Raw genomic sequence first — 12,631 nt, forward strand, 5'->3', positions numbered from 1 at the left:
CTACTCATGACTTGGAAAAAGAAGGCAAAATCGATGTCAAGAAGATCCACTCATGCAACAACTCAGCCGATCTATTCACGAAGGCATTACCACCTAGCAAATTTCAAGAACTCATGCATATGACAATTGACAAGCATGCGTCGTCTTTGTGATCTGTGTTAAACTTAGGGGGAGCCCTATATGTGTTGTACTCTTTTTCCTTCGTCCAAGTTTTTATCCCATAGGGTTTTTCTTGGCAAGGTTTTAATGAGGCAGGTAAACATATAGGTACAATAGCGGTATATTTATTTTACATAAATGTAAATTTTAGATAGGAGTCATCCTATAGAAATCCATTCAAGGGGGAGTGTTGTAATACGCATCGTATGCGTAATATGAACGGATTAAGGATACCGCCAAATATCACCGTTTAGCTTCCCATCCAAGAGTAAATATCGCCGCTCAGAACCTCATACTCGATTAGACATTTCACTGCATGTTTAATATATCGAGTAAACACTTTTCATGCAAGGGTACTATAAATCACCGCATGATCTGAAGGAAATATACAAAACAATTATCGGAGTATCTAAAGGTTTCTTTTGATCTCTTTAAATCCTTTGTTCTAAAACAATAACAATAATTGTGTAGAATTTTTTACACTATAACTTCCTACTACTGTCCACAAAGAAGCAGCGATACACATTACAAGCAGCCATAGCTCTAGCATATCAATGATTACAGTCACTGAATACCTATATAATTTTGATACCCACGAGCAACCACAAGGTATGGCTTGAATGACTAGTAAGCAGAAACAGGCATCCTCGCTTTCTCTGCCAAATTCTTTACGTACTCCTTTCTAACTGGATGATCTTCCTGTGGCCGATTATAGGGTGTCCACACTGGTTCTCCTATGAAAAGCCTCATTAACTGCATGTTGTTCATAAGTATTCTCATTAAATCATATCAGCAATTTCCATAATCCTTTAGTGGTAGTAAACAGATATAGGTAACAAAGAGGGGATGCAAAGCTCAATAGTAGTGAGACTATATTGTCACACAAAATTACTACTGTATACTACGAAGTGTATTACTTGCCTTCACATAGTTAGAGGTGTCAAGAGTGAAACGATGGTATATTCCAGCAGGAAGTATGATCATATCACCCTCTTTAAGCCAGATCCGAATCCAACGGTCTGCCTTGTCTCGTACATCAAAGTAGCCACTTCCCTCCAAGCAGTAGCGTATCTCTTCATCTGCATGTATGTGTTCTGTGAAGAAGTTCTTCAGCTTCTGCTCATAATTCTCCACCTTTTCAGGACACAAATCAAGAATATCCTGCACATCAGAATAAATCGTAAGAGCCCCTACAGAGAAAACGACCCTTGACTTAATCGGAAAGCATAAGATAGAGAATGTAAACTTTGCAAACTGTTGGGTTCAACACATAACGTTCCAGAACTCTGGTTTTATAATTTTAATCAGAATTAATACATAATTCCAATTCTTCCCCCGCCCCACCCTTCTGAACAAAAAGTAAAACACAGCTGCTGATTGCTAGAGTTACGTCTGCCCAGCTGCCCTGTCAGCAATATGTCAACTCCAAACCAAGTACGCTAGGATAAAAAGGCTCCTCATAAAGTGTCATAAGAATAGCCAGCCATTTGAGGGGTTCGTGATGATAAATTTTTAATTACTGGTATGGCCAAGAGCACTTTTAATTGTTACTAGTAGGTGTTGTTTTGAGTTCAAATGTTAAATCCTGCAGAATAGGAAACAATAAGCTAATATGCAATTGCATTCTACATAGAGGTACGTTAAAGCTTCACAACTGTTGAAGAGCAAGTCTTCTAAGGAAATAAATAATATCGGCTTAGGCTCTTAGCCGTAGTAGTGTAGCACCATATGTATGTTGAGAAGAAAAGAAATAAGAGAGATGACAGTGAAGACTGACGAGCATCATCCAGCTGATTCAATCAGATGTCAATGTGTAAAACATTAGATTATAGAAGCAAAGAGCTCTGCAGAAATTGGAGAGATTTAGATTTTTACCCTGCTAAGTTGAGACACCCTTTAATTTCCCCCCTAAGATTTTATATAACAACATTATACCATGTTAGCTAAGTACCAAGGACAACAGACTTTGATACAAATGGATTATAGATGGATATCCTGCCGCATATTACAAAATTCACAGTACTCGCAAAAGATTCACACATAAAACCAGAACCATGAACTGCAGAGTACATAGTAACTCTTAACAAATTTAGAACGAATTACAATTATTCTCTCTAGATTGCTCCTCAACTCCTTGCACCTTAAGGTCCTTAAAACTAATCAACTCTTACATTCAATACCTCAACCTTAATCTAAAGCACTGAACCCAATGTAACTCCTTAACTCTCAAGCATCCTAATCAATTAGCTACAATTGTAAACACTACCTCTGCTTCATATTATGTGCAACATTTACTAAAAATGAATCTTTACATTATGTGCAACAAATGTTGTCTTTCATTTTAAGTTGCCATGTCCTATATCTCTTGTCTTATCACATGCATCTATATCTTTCTCCCTCTATTACACTCACAAACAAATTTTACCTAGTAGTCGGTGTCAAGGACTTTATTGCACATAATATGAAACGGCGGTAGAAGCATTTTTGCTTACTTCTAGCAATCAACTCAATCTCATGTTGATTATCCCTTAAAATTATTTGTAACCCACAAAGGCCACAATCCTAATGCAACATCAAAAAAACAGATTGAAGCCAATTATGCAATACATATACTCACCAATTTTCCAATCCAATAAGATCAGCATCATTCCAGTTTTTTTTTTTTTTTTTTTTTTTTTTTTTTTTTTTGGTAAGTTTTTTATTTGCGCTCAAAATCCATAATGGAATAATAATTTAGAAAACGCCACAACATTTTCCAAACATTTATTAATAGTACCTCCATTTTCTCCTGTTTGTCACATATACCATTTGTGTTCTAACTTCAAAACAAAAAAAATCATATCATGAGTTAAACTCAAATACATAAGAAGAAATAGGTGAGATTGAGTTCATATTCAAAATATTAGAGTATAATTTGTAATCACCTATAATTAAATACTCCGTATATTATATAGTTCAATCATGTGTATCGAAAACTTTGCAAAAATCAAATGGAACAAACACGGAACAGAGGTAGCAGTATTACTAGTATACGTGACTATTATCTCCGATATAGGGAGCAAACTTACCATATAGTTGTAACCCCTCTCATCTCTAATCTTCTTTAATTCAGGATCATTTTCATAGTCCTTAGCATTCAATTTCCAATGTAAAACACCAATTTCTGCAACAAACCCCATTTTTATCATCAATAAATACCCAAAAATTCCCAGAAAAAATTAGAAAAGAAAAAATGGGAGGGAGAAATAACAAACCAGAAAGGGTATCAAGGGAGACAAATTCTTTTGGGTTTCGATGATGAGGAAGCCTTGGGTCCTCATTACTTTCATCCATATACCAAGCCTTCAAATTAACAATATAATTAATCAAAATTATATATTAATTAATTAATTAGCGATTATATAATTATAAATTTATAAGTAGGAATTAATTAAAGGAAAAAGGGTATGAAATTGGATGATGTAGAAAACTCACCTCGATTGCCATGACTTCAGTTGAGTTTTGTAATGGTGGGTTGGTAAATGAAGAAGGGTGATATATTTATAAAAATGGAGTATTAATTTATTAATTTAATTAGCTGGAAAATTATATTGAGGGAATATAAAATAGGAAGAGCATGAAATGGGACAAAAACTTATGACTTTATGAGTGTGTGGTTAATGTGGTGCTTCTAGTTTCTACGTTTAAAAAATCTGGTATGAAAGTTAGCATCATTACATTTGGAGGCTTAAAATTTGTGGAAGCTTGGTTTTCTCAAGATTAATTTTGTGGATGCTTAAAATTTGTGGAAGCTTGGTTTTCTAATGATTAATTTTGTGGATGGATTTAAATTTTTAAAATGGATATCTATTATGAAAATGAAATTTGGTTGTGCATGCCCCCGGTTTACAATAATTTTATTGTACATCGAATATTTTACAAAAAGTGACCCTTTTTCTTTTACAAAAGTTACCCATATTTTCACAAAAGTGGCATTTTTTTCACAAAAGTAACTTTTTTTTTCAAGCAAGTGACTTTTTTTCACAAAAGTAACTTTTTCTCACAAAAGTAACTTTTTCTCACAAAAGTAATTAAGCTACATATGCAAAACAGAGTATCAAAATCAACAAAAATAAACGCAAAATTGACAATAGTCATGAAAAAACACTACAAAGTCTACAATCATTCAAACAAATCAAAATTCGTCGCCGAAACCACCGCTAGTGATGCCGATAGTGCTGAAACCATCGTCGATTCCACCATTTCCGACCATCTCACCGAGCAAACCGACGACGTCACGACGTTGATGACGACTGTGCACTTCAAGCTTATTAGCTGTGAAATTTCATTAAATAACAAAAATCAATAAATAAAAAAGTCGAAAACCTTTGAATCTCAAAATAAATAGAGATAAATCATGGAAGAAAATGAACTGTAGCAAAAAAGAAGAGGAGAGGAAGTAAGAGTGGAGAGAGAACGTGAAAGAAGAAAGCACTCAAAAAAAGATGAGGATTCAGAAATGAAAAAAAAAATCGGAAGAAGGTGCTCACTTGCGAGTCCAAACAAGTTGATTTACAATAAGGATATTGTACATCGGATTTTAATAAATTTTTGTGTTTTGCTTGAGTTTGAGCTTTGAGGGATTGAGGATTGGAGAGAGAAGGAGATCTAATGAGGTCTAATCTGGTGGCAATGATTGAGCGCATATATACAGTAAGTTATATGTTTAAGCCAACTCCAACTCATGATCGTGTAAGCCATACAAGTTTCAAGGGATCAATACCTCTATTCGACTTGTTTAAAAAGACTTTGACATCCTTATTCCACAGGATATCCCTAATGCCAACACGTAGTGTTCAATGGTAGATACGCACACAAATAAAGTTAAGTTAGGGCCACTGTTTTAATATTTGGAGAGGATTGAGTGTTCATGTCTATTAGTTTCTTCGTTTCTCAAGTGAGAAGAGATATTCACATATGATAATTTAAAGGGGATTTTGGCACCAATCATATCATAACTATCTCTGTTAATACCATATTAGGATTTGCAAATTTCATCAAACTCGCGATAAAAGGTAAAGACCGGGTTAGGGTTCTTAGATTTTTTGGCTATTATAATAGTTTTTTTTCCTCCTAATATATACTCCCTGTTTTATCGATTGGGTTTTAAGTTTTAATGGTTAATTTTGTTTAGACCTGGTTAATAAGGGGGTTGGGTCAAGGTCGGTGCATGTAATGTCAAAGAGGGCCACATTTTGTAGGGTCGAAAGCGAGTTAGGCCAAGCATGTACAATATCTTAATATATAACTATGTGAAATTTCATTATCGGATCATTTCAATGAACAATTTTTTTAATATTAACTAGTGTATAGTCAGGGCGTTGCTCCGGATAGCTACTTTTTTCAGTTATACAATTGTTAATTTTTTAAGAATTATATGTGTTTTCAATACTTTTGCAGTATAACATAAATTTGTGTGCAAAATTATAAGACAATTACTTGGATGGTTAAACAATGACTTTTCTTCTTATAGGTTGAATGTTCGAACCTCTTCATATAAGTGTCAAAATTCAACATCAATCAAAAAGTATTAGAAGTATAAATGTAACTACTAGGCACTTAAAAAAGAATTAAGGGAGCACCTAATAGTCAAAAGCTCACCAATTAAATTCATCTTGTTAATTCATTCCCATCTAATCACCTTTCTTGCCTCCTTAATCTTTACCCGTCCTCCACTTATACACTACTAATAAAGTACTAAACCAACAAATGGTAATCGAATCATCAAATCAAAATCATATAAATTAAATATCTCCCTAATATCTAGCCTTCCTAAAACACACCAAAAACACCCCACCTTAGATCTAGTAATCTCACAACACCCCCAAAATAATAAAAAAAAAATCATTCCCTTGTTAATTTTTCATTTCGATACACCGATACAAGAAAGCATAATAATCCCCCTATCTCAAGAACGAACCATCCCTATGGCCCTATAGCACCATTAATCCCATTATAAACACACCAAAACAACACAACCATCTTGTACCAAAAGAACCAAAAACTAGAAACTTTTTTAAAAAACACACAACAACAACAACAACGACGACAATGTTGCAAAACCAACAACCACCATCACCACCACCAAGAGACAACTCCACAACCTTCTACTTCATAGCAGCCTCCTTCATTTTCTCTCTCCTCTTCTTCATCTCAACAACCACAACAACAACCACAACCGCCGCAACAACCACCGCAACATCACCTGACCCACGCCTCTTCCCCAACCCTCAATATGTCCTCAACAACCCCAACTCACCCCCTCTTCCTTCTGTCCCTTCAATTGCTTACTTCATCACTGGATCATCCGGTGACTATTCTAGAATCTTCCGGCTTCTTCTCTCTGTTTACCACCCTAAAAATCTTTACTTGCTTCATCTTGACCGTTTTGCCCCTCAGTCTGACCGTGACCGTTTGTCTCTTAGGGTGCACGGCCTGCCCGTGGTTAAAGCTGCCCGGAATGTCCATGTTATTGGCAATGCCGATTTTGCTTACCCTAGAGGATCTTCCCCTATTGCTTCTTTGCTTAGGGGTGCCTCTATTTTGCTTAGGTTGAATTCAAATTGGGATTGGTTCATCAATTTATCTGCTCATGATTATCCCCTTGTTACTCAAGATGGTAAATTTCTATCTTTTGAATTCAATTTTTTGTGGGGTTTGCTTGGATGTTTGATTTCCTATTGTTTTTTTGTGATTTAATGATGGTTGATCTTGTGTTATTGGCTTTTTTTTGTTTTTCCTGATTTGCTGCATTGGTTGTTAATTTGGTATAAGTTATGTAGACGGGATTTGATTCGGACTTGAATTGACTAAGATACTTAAGGTTTTGAAGTGTAGTTTTGTTGGGATTTCTCTTATTAGCTGCATTGATTGTTAATTTGGTGTATACTAGGATACTAGGTTTGTTTTTTCTTGTTCATGGAGAGTCGCAAAGAGCAGTGATATAGACGGTAATTGATGTCGGGTGTTGTGTATTGCACCCTGACTTTAGGTTTTGTGCAAATTTGCTGTTCATTTCGCGGTTCATGATCTAAAGATTACAACTTTGTTACAATTCTAGCTACATTGGATGAGGAGATTGTTGTTATCTTATGATGTGTATTTTGGTTCAAGCTTTAATGTTTAACACTGATTTGATAATGTGGGTCTTTCATGGTTTTGTTGCATATATGCCCTGCTTGATTTGATAATTTGGTTCAAGTATTCAAACTTCTATTTAATTTTGATTATGTTGTTATGATTCACATTTGTACAGATTTGTTGCACATATTGTCATACACACCAAAAGACCTGAACTTTGTGAATCATACCAGCTACATTGGATGGAAAGAGTGAGTTACTTCACTTGTTTAACATGAATCAATTTTTTGGTTGTTGATTAAGTCCATTCCCTTTTAGTAACTCTGGTTTCATGTGGCATTTTAGAGCTCGAAGGCTGAAACCCATCATTGTGGATCCTGGACTTTATCTTGCAGAAAAGACTGGGATGTTTTATGCCACTCAAAAGCGGGACTTTCCCAGTGCTTATCAGTTGTTTTCAGGTGAGTCTGCAACCTCACTTGCATATTTCCAGAGCTCAAATACTAGTAAAAGTTAAATCTAGTGCTCCTTGGTTTGAGCTATTGTGGATTTTTTTTTCCAAATCTTAGTCTATCGCTGGCAGCTGCCCTAGTTGCTTTATACTCCCCTACCCTCTTGAAAAAAGTACATAATGGGATTTAGTTTTGGTTAATTCAAGCTTTGAAAGGGATCTCTTTCCTGCATTGTCTGTCTCACCTCTGATGTTACCAGATAATCAGGGCAAGAATCAGGGATATGTGTTGAAGCTTTGGTAGTATTCGTATTCTTTGAGAACAGTTACTTGAGATTTTAGGCCGGAAAGTGGTTATGTAGCTAGGACACAAGGTCTCAATAGCAGCTTGTTTGGATAATAAATTGGGAAGGTAAGAAGAAAACTGAGAGAGGACTAGGGGAGAGAAAGGAAAATAGGAGGGGAAGCGAACTTTTTGGTCTTATGGTAGTGAATAGTTCATCCTTTTCGCTTGCTATTCTTCATCAATGGAAGAAGAAGACCCACAAATTTGGAGCCCCTAAAAATTCGATTCTTTATCATTTACTAGTTACTACTGCCTACAACACCACAAGATCCTTTGCCACTTCCACAAAGACATCCACCTGAACTCCTGAAGGTGGCGTTCATCATCACTCTGACAATCTCCACCGCCAACACCACAAAAAACTACAGTTGCTGATGGATGGGTGTGATTAAATGTTTTCTCCACTGCTGAAATAGTTGTTGCTAGTCTTTCCTCTGTCATTAAAGATATGTAGGTAGTTTCATCTTCAAAATTCTTGATTTGAAATTGGGGAAGTCATGACAATTAAGGATGTCAATTATGTGAATCTGGGTTTCACATCTAAGAGAGAGACAAAGAAAGGTGAGGGAAAATGAAAAAGGGGTTTTTTTTGGAAGGACTCAAGAGGGGGGGGGGGGGGGGGGGGATAGGGGTAAGGCGTAAGGGGAGAAAATTGAGATTTTAGTAAAGGTAAAATTGTCATTTCATGTTAATTGAATGTCTTATTCCCATTTTCTTTCCACATTTTTCCAATTTTGGAGAAATTTGTTTCTCAAATAATTAATTTCCTTCATTTTCCTCCCTTTCATTTTTCTCACCTACATAATATGCTATCCAAATTAGGGAAATTGCATCCCTAATCCCTCTGTCCAAACAATGTGCCAGTAGAAGTGATCATGTGAATTGATTTTAGATCCATATTCAGGGTACCTTCTGTCTGGTCTCAACTTTTTTAAAACTTTCCTTGATCCTGATGTATGATATTTTCCAAAATGAGACTGATGCTATGGTAGTAATCACTATTGTTTACTAATTACCCTTGCTTCCCTTTGTCTCCCTGTTCTTTTGTCAAAGTGTCTAGGCCTCTAGTATAAGCAGTGAGAATGGCAACTTAATGACACCTTCCCTCTGACATATACTTGTTTACTTGCTGCATAATTCCATCAACGGAAGAATACTCTTGGACTTTATTGTAAGGTGCAACTAGGAGCATTGGCTGTTTGACGTTGTTGCTGGAATAGTGGAATGGCTTATATTCTGAATATTTTATTGATGGCACTTTTCTTGTTTAGAAACTACATGAAAATGATGAAGTTGAAAGAAAGCTGTTATGTTTATTCATCTATTTCATCCCCTATTAAGCCCCGATTTTCAAGACAAATCAATGAGAAACTACAAAATATGTAGATCGAAATCTTGTTAGAAGTTTTTTGTTCAGAATATGTCAAAGAAACTGCATCTTCTGCTGGCATATTAAGCAATCAAAAAATGTCGATGGAAATCTTGTTAACAGTTTTTTGTTCAGAATATGTCAAAGAAACTGCATCTTCTGCTGGTCTATTAAGCAATCAAAAAATTCACCAGAAATTTTGAGTAATGAATCATCAGCTGCTAATTGGTGTTCTATGTGCAGGGTCACCGACCTCTGTTTTGAATCGGAAATTTGTTGAATTCTGTGTTCTGGGATCAGATAACTTGCCAAGAACTTTACTGATGTACTTAGCAAATTCCCCATCATCTTTATTGAGCTATGTACCAACCGTTGTTTGTAACTCACCAGAGTTCAAAGAGAGTGCTGTAAACCATAATTTACAGTATGCATCTTACTCTGCATCTTCAAGTGATAGTCCCAGACACCTGAATGGCTCTGACTTAAAAGACATGCTACAGAGTGGATCGGCATTTGCCACACAGTTTCGTCCCAATGACCCAATACTTGATCGTATTGATAGAGAAATTCTTGGGCGGAGACGTGGGAGTGTTGTGCCTGGTGGCTGGTGTGTTGGTGAGAGGAACAACACTTGTGGTGAATGGGGTGATGCAGACATCTTGAGGCCAGGTCCTGGAGCTAAGAGATTTGAAAGACGTATCACTGAGCTGCTTAAAAATGGGACATTCCGAACTCAGCAGTGTTTGATTGAATAAATTCTTTACCCTATTTATCACACAATTTTCACCTGAATGACACGTTAAGGAATGAAAAAAATTGATGAGAGCATTTTCAGCTTCAGCCTATAGAAGCATTTTTTTTCCTCGGTTCATCTTAGCTCTGCTCTGAGGTTTTTATAACTGTCAATGCTGCATCAGAGAGTGGGTTAGACGATTAGTGGTCAGTTTTAATGTTGTAACAGTAGGTGTCCAAGCTTTTGTGGTTTATAGGGGATGTAATTGTTGTACCTTAGTCCCAATTGGTTGGGGTTAGCTGCACAGATCTAGACACTCATGAGTTGCTCGTGTTAGTCGTCTTTTCTCCCTTTAACTCTATTCAATGCACTACAACCCTGAAGATGCAGGGCTGCAGGGGATGTAATTGCTGTAAAGTAAATTAACTTTTTTTTTTTGTTTAGTTGAGAGGGTTGATTATGTTGTACTTAAACGCTGCCTCTAGTTCCTCGATTGGCACACAGAGTCTAACTTTTCGTAACTACGAGTAATTGTTTGCACATATTGTTCTTGAATGAATCTGCTTACAATGAATAATAAACAATTATGACTAAAATTCCTGCCAAAACTACACAACAACTTTCTTACAAATTCTCTCTAATCAAGCTTATAGTTAATTTCTGTAACAATCTGAAAGGCTTGACCTCAAGACTGAATCTCAAAACTAGGAAACCAATTAACAAAATCATAAGTATACTTCCAAGTAGCTTGAGATTCAAGACAAACATACATTACTAAAATACTAAGTAATGGATTTCAGCAACATAGCAATCGCGATGCTTGACCACCCATCCAAGATATACCATCAGACATCAGTTCAGAAGAATTTCTATCATGAAACATGAAGATACATGCGTTGTTTTAAGAATAAAACCCCTCAACTGTTTCAATTGTGAATCATAAAGGCTGGATGAAACTATTCCAGGATCTTCATTTTATAGCTTTATTACTTGTAATGTACCAAATACTTGGATGACAAAATATTCATTGGTCCCATTCTTCACTCATCTTTGTCCGTATGGGTGTTGCTTCGGGTATAGTCACCAAGTCAGGAGTTTATTACTTGATCAGTGAGGAACTGAGGAACATCTTACGCTTGAATCATGATTTTACCTAAAACAATTAACTGAGCTCGAGGGGTATATGAGAATACTTACTCTGATAACAAAGTTAGTTACGAATACTTGCGAAAGAAAAAAGCTTGCATCTTTCTCGAGAAGTATCAGCAAATAGACAAATTAAAAGTACCTTGGGATCTACCACTAAGGGCCTATTCTCTTCAGTTTAATTTTAGTTCAATTCAGTTCAGCTTCGATCAGTTCAGTCCAGTCCAATTCAGTTTCTAATTTTCTTCTCTCATAAAATATTTAGTTAATTTCAGTTTATTTCTGTAAATCATAACAGGCCCTAAACAGATATTGGTACTACCTCCACTTCAGATGATGTTCCTATTTGCGGAAATCGATGCAAGTTTTGACCCATCTTTGACAGTAAATATCTTTAATTTCACACTAGCAAAAATTATAAAAGTTAGATATTAATAATCTACTCATCAAGACGAATCAAACTAGATCCCACATGACTATATTTGTTCTTATAGATTAAGACAAATTTAGAAGATTCTCTCTTATTTTTAAAAAGTCAAAGATTCCAAATAGGAACATCATAATGGAACGGAGGGATAATATTATAACGGAGGTGGTAGTAGAAATTAGGGGTGATCAAAAATTCCGGGTACCCGGAATTGGAATTGGAACCGGTTAGGAACCGGCGAGTCTGAATCTAAAATTGGACCTAGTGGTTCCAATGTCCGATTCCGAGTAATAAATTTAGAAACTGGTTGCAACCTGTTCCAATTCCAAATCCTAATTTTTTTGACCCGGAACCGGTTGGGTACCCAGTTACCCAATATATATTAAACTAAATATACTTTTTTCTTTAAAAAAAAAATATGTTAAATGTATCTAGTTAGTAAATTTTTTTTAAAAAAAAAAAAACCATATTATTAATATCTAAACTAAATAAAATAGCTTCATGTAATCATGCATATATAAATATAAAATATAAGTATTAAACGCTAAAAATGAAAATGGATCAAAATAAGTATTAAAATTTAATAATTATGTACATAAGTGAGTACCCGGAACCGGACCCGATACTCGGCGGTTCCAATTTCAATTCCTAAAGTTTAGGACCCGGTTGAATTGGTTCCAATTCCAATTCCAAATTTTAGGACCCGGTACCAACCAATTCCGGGTCCGGTTCCTAAAAATTTGACGGGGTACCTGATTTGCTCACCCCTAGTAGAAATACTATCTTAGTAGATGGGTTTTGGACCACTTGACCATTGGGCCATTATATTGCTTCCAAAGCTTGGAAATGCTCAACACAAGCCTTTTAGACTCATCCCAGAC

The 12,631-nt window shown here is 35.8% G+C and overlaps 2 protein-coding genes across 2 annotated transcripts; one reads left to right on the top strand and one right to left on the bottom strand.

Moving 5' to 3' along the window:
- Positions 1 to 485: 485 nt before the first annotated feature.
- Positions 486 to 3,804, bottom strand: LOC145632143 (acireductone dioxygenase 1-like). The gene is made up of 5 exons (XM_081684439.1): positions 3,634 to 3,804; positions 3,414 to 3,501; positions 3,228 to 3,322; positions 1,081 to 1,320; positions 486 to 912 (listed from the first exon to the last, which is right to left on the bottom strand). Exons 1-5 carry the CDS (start codon positions 3,643 to 3,645, stop codon positions 784 to 786), a joined length of 564 nt encoding a protein of 187 aa, XP_081540565.1. The 5' UTR covers positions 3,646 to 3,804; the 3' UTR covers positions 486 to 783.
- A 2,371-nt stretch (positions 3,805 to 6,175) lies between these two features.
- LOC145630813 (beta-glucuronosyltransferase GlcAT14A-like) lies at positions 6,176 to 10,717 on the top strand. The gene is made up of 4 exons (XM_081682969.1): positions 6,176 to 6,817; positions 7,454 to 7,529; positions 7,624 to 7,739; positions 9,688 to 10,717. Exons 1-4 carry the CDS (start codon positions 6,250 to 6,252, stop codon positions 10,197 to 10,199), a joined length of 1,272 nt encoding a protein of 423 aa, XP_081539095.1. The 5' UTR covers positions 6,176 to 6,249; the 3' UTR covers positions 10,200 to 10,717.
- The last annotated feature ends 1,914 nt before the right edge of the window (positions 10,718 to 12,631 follow it).

This window comes from Chenopodium album, chromosome 5, assembly GCF_948465745.1.
Source record: "Chenopodium album chromosome 5, dcCheAlbu1.1, whole genome shotgun sequence".
In the NCBI taxonomy this organism is placed as follows: domain Eukaryota; kingdom Viridiplantae; phylum Streptophyta; class Magnoliopsida; order Caryophyllales; family Amaranthaceae; genus Chenopodium; species Chenopodium album.